The following is a 12,293-nucleotide window of genomic DNA, read 5'->3' as shown; positions in this document are numbered from 1 at the left end:
ATTGCATTTAACCTTGTCTTAATTCTCGTTGACATGAGTACTGTTGCTGCAACACGTCATTAGAGTTACATCTGTTTTTGGCGGGGCTTATCTGTGGGATATGACAGCCAGGCCATCACTGCTAAACCTGCCCCTGACAGCCTCCGCCCCACCTGGAGGCAACAACACAGCTGCCAAAAAACCAGGCACTCGTCCTCAGCCCTCTTCGCTGGAGTCCCGCCCAGAGATCTGTTAACAAGTGATCCAAGTTCCATTACAGCAAAGCACCAGACTGACGCACCTGCTTTCCTTATGACATCCAGAGAGCCAATCCCAAGACCTGACCTGCAAGCTGCGGCCTTTCCAACTCACATTAATTCATTACCAAAGGTGCCAGTTTCTCCAAGCCTCTGCTCGACGCGGGCAGAAAACGAACTGATTTTGGCAGCTCTTTCAGTGGTTGGAACGTCACAGAACGTGTCAGGTCAACTTGCAAAACGGGAAGCTTTTTTCGCTTGGTAAAACATATTCCTAAGAACTAAATCCCTCCCTAAATTAAAGACACTGGCGAAATCAGCTGGTGTGGGAGCTGGATTTTAAATCCTGCTGTGTGTAATATCTGACTCAAATACCAGACATTAGGGGATTTGTAACATTGCTATCATTGAAGGGCCAAAAAGAGCAGCCTGCAGCACTCAGTGCGAGCTCTCAGTGGAACAGGCCTGTCAGCAAGAACAGGATTATTGCCCTTGATACTTTATTTTCCACTGGTAATAACTGTGACAGTCCATACCTTTTTTCATCATGCAAGCAAAAATGGTAAGACACTGCAAGCTAGGGCATGTAAAAACAGGAGGCACATTTCTACACAGAGAGTTGTGGGGGTGTCAAACAAGCTGCTCAGCCATGCTGTTGAAGCTAATATCCTGGCTTCTTTCAAGAAACAGCTGGACTAGATCCTTAAATCAATTAGATGCTAACAGCCAAATAAGCTAAATGGTTCAAGTTTGAAGATGAAAAACAAATCAGACACTGCCAAATGTTTTTAGCAACTGCAGAACTCCTTTTTTTATCGGTTGGGTTTCCTTACAAACATGCTCACCTACATCCTCCTCTAAGTCAAAACACCCACATATTTAAGAACTGGAGCCTGAGTCACCGAGAGATTGCATGAACACACAACCCACAACCCAAGACACCAAGTATCCTGGCCAGTATATTTTTGGGAGATTTGAGGAAACCAGAACTTCTATTCAAACTCCACTTGTAAGGTGCCCCAGGGCAGAAAACACCAGAGTGCCACCAAATTTTCTGATTTAGCAGACATTTTTATCCGGAGTAATTTATGTTTGTATCCATTTATATTTGATTGGTTAATTGATTCAATCTCGGTTTGGCAGCCCCAGCCATTCTGTGCTTTAATTGATGATTTCTAGTGTCCACACAGTCTTACAAGGGCATTTTACAGATGCAAACTGAGTGAAGTAACATGTCCAAAGGTACTTACTGCAGTGCCCATACCTAGAATCCAACCACACAGATTTCCAGTTCTGCATCCTGGCTCCAGAGCTGAAACCTCCGCTCCACAGTGCTGCCTACTTTGAGGTGACAAAGAGCAATTCGAAGTCAGGATTTTGAGGAAAGCAGCTTGAAGCACTGACACAAGGCAGAATGACAATGTAAGGCCTCCCAGAACTCACAAGGCAACCATCAACACTTTCAACACACCTGCGCCCTATAGCTCCCCCATGTCCCTGTATTGGATAAAGCAGAAAATGAATGGATGGAGCCCCCTGAGAGATGCTCACCACAGTGAGAGATTTGGCAAAGACCATGAGATGCAACAGGCTGTGCAGCCCTCACTGTAGTTACACAGCAACCAAAGCTAGTACTCTACTAGCATAGTATCAAGAAACACGTCACTGGGTGGCTGAGGTGTGTACACATCTTTCTGAAACAGGAGAGAAACTGTATATAGAACAGGAATGTAGTCCAATAAATGAAACCCAATCCCTTACTTTTGCATGTTGAAACACTATCACATACAAATCCTTATAATAGCGGTCTTTTTCAGAGCAAGCAGGGACAAACAGAAGTATCATTAAAGATATACAGTATGTGCTCGGGAACACAGCAACCAAAACTGATAGTATTTGCAAAGGCACCTTCTACATGGCTAAAAGTTACTGTTGACCAAGTCTATTAAAATGGCCAGGACAGAATTGATAGAAAAGACAATTTAACCACTGGGAAATTGTGAGCAGAGTAACTTGGACACAATTCCTATAATTTTAGAAAATCAGACTGAGAAGGCATGTATCAGAGGTTACAAACAGCACAGTTGTTCTTCTTCAGCAAAGGCTCAGAATAAATTCTTCCTTAAAACAAGTCCAAATATAGAATATATGAGAAGGAAGAATGTGCATCATAAGGGAGGGAGCACTTGATAGACTGTTCAGAAAAAAATCATAGAATAATAGTACACAGACATGAAGGCTGAGCTGAAAAAAAGATCTAAGAATTGCCGAAAAAAGAAAACATAACACTGCAACAGAGGCACAAAATAATGCATTTGCTTTTGAATACTAGAACAGTGAAAGAACAGTAATGAAGAGTGTGATAAGGCAATAACAGTAACAAAAAGGCTCAACATGTGCAACATAAAGAAGCAAACATGATCATATTTTATGCAACAGACGCTTGTTGTCAAAAAAAAAGGAGCTCCAGCAGTACTGAATAATTTTTAGAATTACTGACAACTAAGGTTCTGCATTAGTTGAAATTGCTAGAATCCAATGAGTCAGTAACTAGCCGATGAAGTTATGGAAATGATAGTGCTAAACAAAACAAAAAGAATACTTATAATACAATGGCATTTTAAGAGACATGGCGTTAGTGAGGGAAGCTCTTTTTTAAACCTAACAGAATATTCGAAACAAGCAAATAAGGACAAGTGATAACACTAAGTCATATGACATGTTTAGGTATCCAGGAAGCTTTTGATAACTTATAAAAGATTAATTCTCAGATGTAAAACCGTAGGTATCACGTGAATCGCGAGTTGTGCATCATCTTGAGGAGCACAACTAATTGGGAAGACGTAAGCAGTGGTGCGCCACAGGGATCTGTTTTAGGTCTGCTGATCCTGATATACTGTATATAGAAAAGATGAAGATTCTGATACAGTTAGCAAACGAGTTAAATTTGCAGAGGATACAAAAAATAGAAGCAGTGGCAAACAAACACAGCAGGAAAGGAGCTGGTTTCTGTCTAAAAGGGACCCTGTACTGGATAAGGAGTTGAAGACTGGTGGACGTACTGAAGAGAAGGTCAAACAGTGGGGGTAGCATAGCATGGGGGGTAAACTTGGGACTTATAACTGGCAGGTCATGGGCTCGAGTCCCTGCTACAGACACTGCTTTGTACCTTCAGTGAGGTACTTTACCCCAGTTGCTCCAGTCCACCCAGCTACATAAATGGGGACTAGCATTGCTGGGATCACATGGTCTTTAGTCCACTTAACGCTACAAAAATCCAGCATGAGCCCCTGTGTACGCTGGTATGAACTTGACCTGTTTACAAGTGCGGCAAAAATAGCAGAATGTGCACAAGCAGTATTCAATCAGTTGCACATTCAGAAAATCAGCTGAATTACATTGAATTAAGATATCAGAGAACTCTGTGTTGTGAGGGTTCCATAATTACATACTATATGACTTCTTATGCTTAAAATTAACTTTGCATTAATCACAGTGGGGAGAGGATTTACATATAGCTCCGTCTTGATCATGGAGAATGAAGAAACTTACTGACAGTCTGGCAGGGCAGCAGGCAACAGAAAATAAAGCAGATAAATAAATAAAGAGTGAAAAGGCAGAGGAGCCGGAGGCTCTGATTAACCCTGCTCCTCCTCAGCCTGCTCCTGCCGCTGGAACTCGGCGATCAAAAGAAGATGAAAATAATTAGAGTAAAACCTAATTAGACGGTGCGTTCTCATTATTGCTTCTCTTTCTGGAACGGGCACCAGGGCTAGGCCCCTGGCAGACAGCTGCCCAGGGCATGGAGAGTCTCAAGGGCCTGCCCACCTCGGGCTGAGGTCACTGCCGTTTTATCTAAACCTAGAGCAGAGCCACCTGGCCTCTTTATTACCACTGGCACTTGATCTTGTGCTTCCAAAACCTGTAAAAATCACAGGAGACACCGCGGGGCCACACGTTCAACGGCAAGCGTTTCAAAAGTGGCCACCGTCATGGCGGTGCTGCAGGGCTGGAGGCTGTACTGGGGCATGGTCCTGTACCTTGCGCAGTGACGCCGATGTTTCCTGTGGCTTGCTCTAAGACCGGCCTCGCTCCACAAGCAGCGGCTGACGTCAAACGGGCTGCAGCTGGCCCCAAACCGCGGGGCCGATAAGAAACACTGTCGCCTCCTCCCTGTCATGCCACCACTTCCCTCCTGCTCTTCCTGTTCAGCAGTTTCAATGGCTGCACTGTTTAAATTTATTAGTGCAAGTCACTGGTGCTTTGGCAACATTGAAAGTAACCAACGCCAGTCGCCCACCAGACTAGACCCCTTCCGACATCTTGCTTCCTTTTATTGGTGGTTTGCTCTGGTTTACACACTTCCCTTTTCATCTTGTGAGCTTCTCCCTGCTCTTCTCCAGGCGTGGAAGATGATTGGAATGACAGTGCCATGTTTTTACACACAGCAACATTTCAGGCAGGAGTGTGAACATGTATAAAGGGCAACGCGGTGCCTTGCAGTTTAGTACCTCTGAAACACTGAAATCCACACATGTCCAGCTGTCCTTAAAGTGCAAACTTAAAGAGATACGTCTGCCTGCAAAGCTGCCCATGCACGTGAAGACTGCAACTCCCAGACCTGTGGGCAATGCTTTTAAACATGCACGAAATTCTGGACTCTTATGTCATGTGTGTTTAAAAAGCATTTGTGTTTTCCAGATCAGAGTGTGAGGGTAAATGCAGAAATGGGCGGCTCTTGGAACTGTGCAAAGCTTTATTCTAAATTTTGAATTGGGACAAATCTAAACTGAGCAAAGTGCTCAAATTCTCTGTCTGGAAGATCTACATCTGTTTGTAGATGTCAGGTTGAATCTAGTTTGTCCTCCTTTGACAGTGGTGAAGATTTACGGCAGTCACCTTTAGAAGATACATCCCAGACTTGTCATCTGTACTCCTAGAAGGGGAAGCAGATATTTGACTGAATGAATGACTGAATGATTAATTGATTTTGAGGGAAAATGCCATTCCAAAGTATGGACAAAGTCTCTTTAACAAAGCCACTTTGCTAAAGTTTCATGGAGAGATTGCCCAAACCCCAGCTGATCTTAAAGCCTTACATATTTTTTTTGCTTTTGGACCAGCTCATTAAGTGATGCCTGCAGGTCATGTACAAATCCATTTCACAACACTCGGTGTGCTTTAATATTACAAACTTAACCAGCACATGAAAAAAAGAATCTACTCACACAGGGGAGATGCTTGGCTCTACCTCTACTGCTGCTCATAAAATTATTCTTTCCTCAATGTACAGATATATCTGCCTGTATACAAGATATATAGGGTATATGCAGACAACAATGCAACACAGACTAAATACCCACTATACTCTAAAGTATGCAAATGAAAGACAGAACAGGCTGTGACTCCGGTAACAAAACCGAGAAACAGCAGAAACCTCTTCCACAGCTCTGTGTGCCATGCTGCGCTCAGGCACTGATTAGCATAATTCCAAAGTAAGAAAGTGCCCATGGGCCTGTTTGTCCTTTGAGAAAAAAAGCGCTGACGCTTGGCCTTGTCCTCCGCCCCCTGGCACAGCCTGCCCTCGCAAACCCAAGCCTGCGGCCGGAGGTGAACACGTCCACTGCTCTCGAAACGTACAGCAGCCCGCCGACGGGTGCGTCTGTCCTGAAGACTCTGCTCCAGGCCCTGCTTTTCTGACGAGGAAGGGTTTTCCCCTGGTTTCAACCCACAAAAACAAGACCCCTGCTGCCCACACTTGCCCTCGTCCTGAAGACACGTCCTGTGAGTCACTGCCCACAGGCAGAGGGCAGGCTGTGCCAACACTCCCACGAGACACGCTGACCTTCTGGGGTCTCCAAGACAAACAGGACTGTGCAGTTCAGCGCTCGCAGGTACGTTCACAGGTACATGTTGGGCGCTGAGCTCTGATTCACGAGTTGGGGCTCTTCCCAGCATGCTCATCGTTTTCAAGCATTAACCCGCTTTGTAATACAATGAATTTAATGAGACCATTTTCTCAACTGAGCATAGCTGTGACACTTTCTGCTCATCTTTTAGTTAAGTGTTGTTGCAAACAGAACTACATAACATGGTTATAAGGAGGATATGGGTGACAGCATCCTGCAGTGCTCAGTCTGGGAAAGGGTGAAAAGTGTGCTACCTGTTCATCTTTGTAGCAAAAAGAGATACAAAGGTACTTTCACAGTGGCTCTAAGAGTTCGGCAAACTGAGAAACGTTCCCATTCAACGGGATAATTTGTAGCTCCATTTTACTTAAGGACGACTGCCCAGGAGCGGAACATGGCAACACAAGACGTCTTCTTGGCTCAAAGAACAAGGCATGTGCCCTTATTCTGCCATAGTAGCTGTCCATTCACGCCAATGGCAACTGCCTGTGCCTCAACTGTGTTTATTTCAGCAGAGGTTTCTTGGGTCATGGTAAAGTCTGATTTGTGCTACATTCAAGAATCTAGCTGTATTGTCCCCTGGGTGAAATCCAAGACAACCATACAACAAACAACAACAAATTCAATACAAAAGAGCCTCTGGAGATAAGAGTTGTTTTACAGTGTTTTGAGTGCGAGACAGCAGGAGGGATGAAAGATTTCCTGAGTCTGTTACTGTTACACCTGGGGACACAGATGAGAGCGTAAATTCACAGTGCAGGGGGTGTGCCACGCTCGCCATAATGCTCTTCTTAATGCCTTCTTTACAGCCCGCTGTTTATAGAGGACATGCAGACTGAGCTGATGTGCTCCAATGATTGTGCTCACTAATTTTCCCAACCTATTACAATCTCTGATACAGATATTGCCAAACCACTAAATAACACAATATGCAGGTGGAGGAGTACTTTCTCAGACAAAAGCCATTTTTGGCCTGACCCAGGGGTTGTCCTTTTCCTAAATTTCCTATGGTCTTTCGTTCCTTCTGCCAGCTGGACACAATTTGTACAGGACTTTGTGTCACCATGAATCAGCTTTCACCACCTCATCTCGTCCAATGTGTCAGATGAGCTGCAACATGTTTAATTTCGTCTTTAGGCAATCCCTGTACCAAATCCGTGTCTTTGCGCTACTCTGAATGTGCCAGCCCAGCACATAAAATTAGAACTCCTACCCACTGCAGTCAAGAGAAAACAGAACTGCACCGGGTATACTGATGCAGAGCTGTAAGCGACTACTAAGGGGGAGAGAACATGGAAATCAGCCTTTGTGTGGGGCAATTACTGGCCAACAATAACCAGAATAAAATGTTCCCATTATTTCATACAGTATATTCAACATCCATAAAATCCCACATATATCCCAGAGGAACACAGTGAATATGAAAAGGAAGAGGACACCACCCTGCTAGAGCACACTGTTTCCACAGTGAAAGTTACTAATAATTCAAAAATAGCAGAGTGACAAATACAACACTTGAATGCATTTCTTCACAGACATGAAACCATAGCACATACTAATACAGCAATCCCACAGCAGAATCAGTCTGAGAGAGGCCACTGGTCTCTGCGCTCTGACTGGCTCAGCTCAGGTGAAGACACAGCTGAGTAAGAGCCTGATTGCTAACAGAGGACAGAGTGCCCATGAAGGAGAAAGTTGTGTAGACAGGCAAGCCTTAGAAAAACACTCAGCCTTTTAGTTATCTGGCTTTGAGGGTGTGCAGATTTTTGCCTTGTTCTTCAATCCACAGTGCCTCTCTTAAGACATATACCCTGGTACAACTAATTTCCTGCCTAACTGGCTGGAAGGTTGCTGGTTCAAATCCTGCAGCCGGCAGAGGAATCCTACTCCCTTGGGCCCCTGAGTAAGGCCCTTAACCCCAGCTGCTACAGGGGCCCTGTATAAACGGCTGACCCTGCGCTCTGACCCAAAGCTTCTCTCCGTCTGTGAGCCTCACGGAGAGCAAGTTGGGGTATGCGAAACGACAAATTCCTAATACAAGAAATTGTATATGGCCAATAAAGTGATCTTATCTTATCCTACAACATCTGTAAAACAGGTCTCGGCTGTGCGACCACCTTGCAGCAGCTCGGAGATGGGAAACAGGCATTATTATAATGTGTTTCCGTGAAAACTCACTTCTAGCACTTGATAATGATACACTGCAATAATAATAATGATGAGGAGGAGGAGAAGAACAACAAGAATATCCATCGTCATCAACAACATTACTGCAATACTGCTAATTCCAGTGGCAGGGGAAGGGCAGCAGCTCTCCAGCCTGCAGACAGCACACAGCTCAGTGCTGATGGGATGTGACGGCTGCTGATTAGCCAACTTGCAGCCCCTCTCCGCAAACACAACAGCAGCAGCCCCCACGCCAAGCCGTGAGCAGGCTGCCTGACACGGGGGATGCAGGGACGCTCCTACCTTCAGGAGATAGACCGGGATGTTGCTGAAGTCGACCGGGAGCTTCAGGAGGAACCGTGCAGAGAACTCCCCCGTCTGGGCAGGACAGAAAGAAAGAAAACAATAATACAGCAATGTCTAAATTTAAATATAATTTAAATATAAAGCAAAGTAATATGACAATCTTTCGCTTTTGCCCAGTGGTACCAGGTGGCACACTGGTCATCGCTTCATGGCCATGGCTCCACCAATGCAGTCGTTTATGAGTAAGGAAACGGCCTGGGACACCATTTCACTGGCCCAGGACTAGATGGGCACTGAACCTAGACGGGTATTATGAGCTTCACTTGTAAACACACCTAGCCCCTGTTGCATGACAAAAACTCATGCCAAAAGACAAATGGCATATTCTTAAGCACAGTGACACTACGAGGTAATTGTGGAATTGTTCACGCCTGTTCCAGGAATTTGTGAGGATTACTGCTCTGCAGAGGGCCAGTGCCACCTGTTTTTGTGGACATGAACTACAATACAGTAGGACCTGATCTGAAACAAGACACAGATTCTACAAATGTGTTCAATCTGTAAAACTCAACATGCTAAGTTTTTTTTAATGTTCAACATGCTGCACTGGAAAGCTACTGTGTAGCTGAATGCAACACCTTTGTAACTTTCATGTCAGGAACTGTCTGCCCTCACACAGATTAGCATGATGTTGTCGTCTTCACATAAAAAAAAACATACATCAGTGTTTTATCTACCTGTTCATGCAGAGGAACAGACCAGGAGCCTGATGGGGCACCAGTCTCTACTGGAAATAACTGGAAGTAATGTTCCTGTGTTTCCAAAATGAGCTATTATGTGCCGGAGTTCTATTTAGAGCATCCTTATGCCTGAGCAGTGTGAGCAGTGTCCTCACACAGCGGGCACTGCCAGGTCACTGCCCATTCACCTGGAGGCCAAGCCCCAGAAAAAAAGAAGACTTCTAGGGAGTTCCACAAAGCGGAGAATCCAGGGAGCGTACCCAGCTGTTCTTGTGCCCAGCGTAGACCTCCATGCTGCGCCCGTAGAGGGGGTCCTCCAGCAGGCTGTCGTACTCGAAGAGCAGGCGGGAACTCTCCCGCAGCCGCTGGCACTGGTACTGGTGGTACTGCTGGATCAGCTCCTTCACCAGCTGCAGGAGGCACTCGGTGTCGCCGGCGTCCCAGCTCATCAGGTGCTGCACGGGGAGACGGGGAGACGGGGAGACGGGGGGGGGGGGGTGTCAGAGCTCTCCAGCTGAGCCCTCAGCTCCTGCAGTTCCTTGCTGGAAAGTGAACTGTGGTAAAGAAGCCCCGCCGGATGGAAACGAAACGAGCAGGCTTGCCATCGGGCATGCTGTAGACGACAAGGCACCCAACACGAAACACAGCTCTGGCCTCGTGGGTTACGCAGGGCCCGATGCAGATGCTGGAGCAGAAGGCTCGAATTTATACCACAGGTCTGGAGAAATGGACTGTTCCACTTTGCTAAGCAGTGCTCATTTCAATAATGCAGGGCTTTTGGTATTTAAGTTGCTTTGATTTACAGGTATAGGGGACTAGCACAGAACATCTGCTTCTAAAGAACAGTAGGGGAACTGTAAGAGCAACGTGTTTCCTCTGTTCACCTATAAAGGACACACTGGCTCTGCAAAAACGTCTGCCGCTATCTTTTGCTTTTTCACACGGAGTAGTTCAAGGGGAGCATTCCGAGTCGCTGTCCGGGAACAGTCGGAGATCAGGCTCTGGGTGTCCCTTAGCAGCCCTGCTGGAGCGGTGAAAGATAAAAGAGTTGAGAAAACAATAGAAAGCAGCGATAGCAGCACAAGCTCCTCATTATTACCCCAGAACTAAAATAATCGCTTCCACCGAGGACTCGGCCAAGCTCTGCTCCTGGGGAGGGGAAACAGCAGTGGAGCAGGATTTCCTGATCTTATCTCTCCCAGTGCAGGTTTGTATGGAGCAAGATAACCAGCCCTTCCACTTCTGACTTTCTTATTATTTCACCCCAACTCACAAACACGTTGACATTTGCATCTCATTTGCCAAGACCCCGGAGCTCTATGGCAGGGTGTGTAGTGCCACACACAAAAAAACACCGGGATTTGATCAAACGGCAGGAGTACGGAACTGAGCTGGATGGGTCAGAGGGTTATTTCAACAGTTTGCCGAGTGTCTATGTACACAAAGGACCTGGAGTAGACCGATTCATTGCCCCGTGCGAGACCAAGAATCGACAGCTCCACAACCTCTTGCTCACAGAGTTAAAGATGCATGAAAGCAACATCTGTCAAACCCACGGGAACACGTAGGCCCCCTTTCCAGGATATTTTAATCCACATTCCTCATTTGCATAGCCTCTACAACATACGGCTCTTAATTCTCTAAGGTTTTAATTATAAACAAAATCTTCCTGAATAACCAAATAACTGTGCGGACAAGCCAAATTTTATTACACAATTTTAATGCTCGACAGTCCAGTGGCATGATGATTACCACTGCAGCCTCAGAGCTCTTGGGTTCTAAATTCGATTCCGGAAAGGAACCTTTATTTTTACTACTGATAACCAAGTAATGAGTCACAAGCCCGGACAACTCCTGTTACAGAGTGTGTGTTCTTCCCACTACTACTGTTAGTACAACTACAGTGGTGTGAAAAAGTGTTTGCCCCCTTCCTGATTTCTTATTTTTTTGCATGTTTGTCAAGCTGAAATGTTTCAGATCATCAAACAAATTGAAATATTAGGCAAAGATAACACAAGTAAACACAAAATGCAGTTTTTAAATGAAGGTTTTTATTATTAAGGGGAAAAAAAAATCCAAACCTACATGGCCCTGTGTGAAAAAGTGATTGCCCCCCCCCTGTTAAAACATAAATCAACTGTGGTTTATCACATCTTTGGAAAGCTGAGTTCAATTTCTCTAGCCACACCCAGGCCTGATTACTGCCACACCTGTTCTCAATCAAGAAATCACTTAAATAGGACCTGCCTGACAAAGCGAAGTAGACCAAAAGATCCTCAAAAGCTAGACATCATGCTGCGATCCAAAGAAATTCAGGAACAAATGAGAAACAGAGTAATTGAGATTTATCAGTCTGGAAAAGGTTATAAAGCCATTTCTAAAGCTTTGGGACTCCAGCGAACCACAGTGAGAGCCATTATCCACAAATGGCGAAAACATGGAACAGTGGTGAACCTTCCCAGGAGTGGCCGGCCGACCAAAATTACCCCAAGAGTGCAGCGACGACTCATCCAAGAGGTCAGAAAAAAACCCACAACAACATCCAAAGAACTGCAGGCTTCACTTGCCTCAGTTAAGGTCAGTGTTCATGACTCCACCATAAGAAAGAGACTGGGCAAAAATGGCCTGCATGGCAGAGTTCCAAGATGAAAACCACTGCTGAGCAAAAAGAACATAAAGGCACGTCTCAGTTTTGCCGGAAAACATCTTGATGATCCCCAAGACTTTTGGGAAAATACTCTGTGGACTGACGAGACAAAAGTTGAACTTTTTGGAAGGTGTGTGTCCCATTACATCTGGCGTAAAAGTAACACAGCATTTCAGAAAAGGAACATCATACCAACAGTAAAATATGGTGGTGGTAGTGTGGTGGTCTGGGGCTGTTTTGCCGCTTCAGGACCTGGAAGACTTGCTGTGGTAAATGGAACCATGAATTC

The 12,293-nt window shown here is 45.3% G+C and overlaps 1 protein-coding gene across 1 annotated transcript in view; it reads right to left on the bottom strand.

Moving 5' to 3' along the window:
• The window catches only part of babam2 (BRISC and BRCA1 A complex member 2), a 114,058-nt gene that overhangs the window by 70,943 nt on the left and 30,822 nt on the right, over positions 1-12,293 (bottom strand). Inside the window, exons 5-6 of the mRNA XM_088931471.1 lie at positions 9,618-9,812; positions 8,615-8,689 (exon numbers count right to left, since the gene is read on the bottom strand). Coding sequence (XP_088787597.1) covers positions 8,615-8,689; positions 9,618-9,812 — 270 coding nt within the window. The remainder of the gene's footprint in view (positions 1-8,614; positions 8,690-9,617; positions 9,813-12,293) is intronic.

This window comes from Atractosteus spatula, chromosome 2, assembly GCF_055471065.1.
Source record: "Atractosteus spatula isolate fAtrSpa1 chromosome 2, fAtrSpa1.hap1, whole genome shotgun sequence".
Classification (NCBI taxonomy): Eukaryota; Metazoa; Chordata; class Actinopteri; order Semionotiformes; family Lepisosteidae; genus Atractosteus; species Atractosteus spatula.
This window is presented reverse-complemented; position numbering and strand designations above follow the sequence as displayed.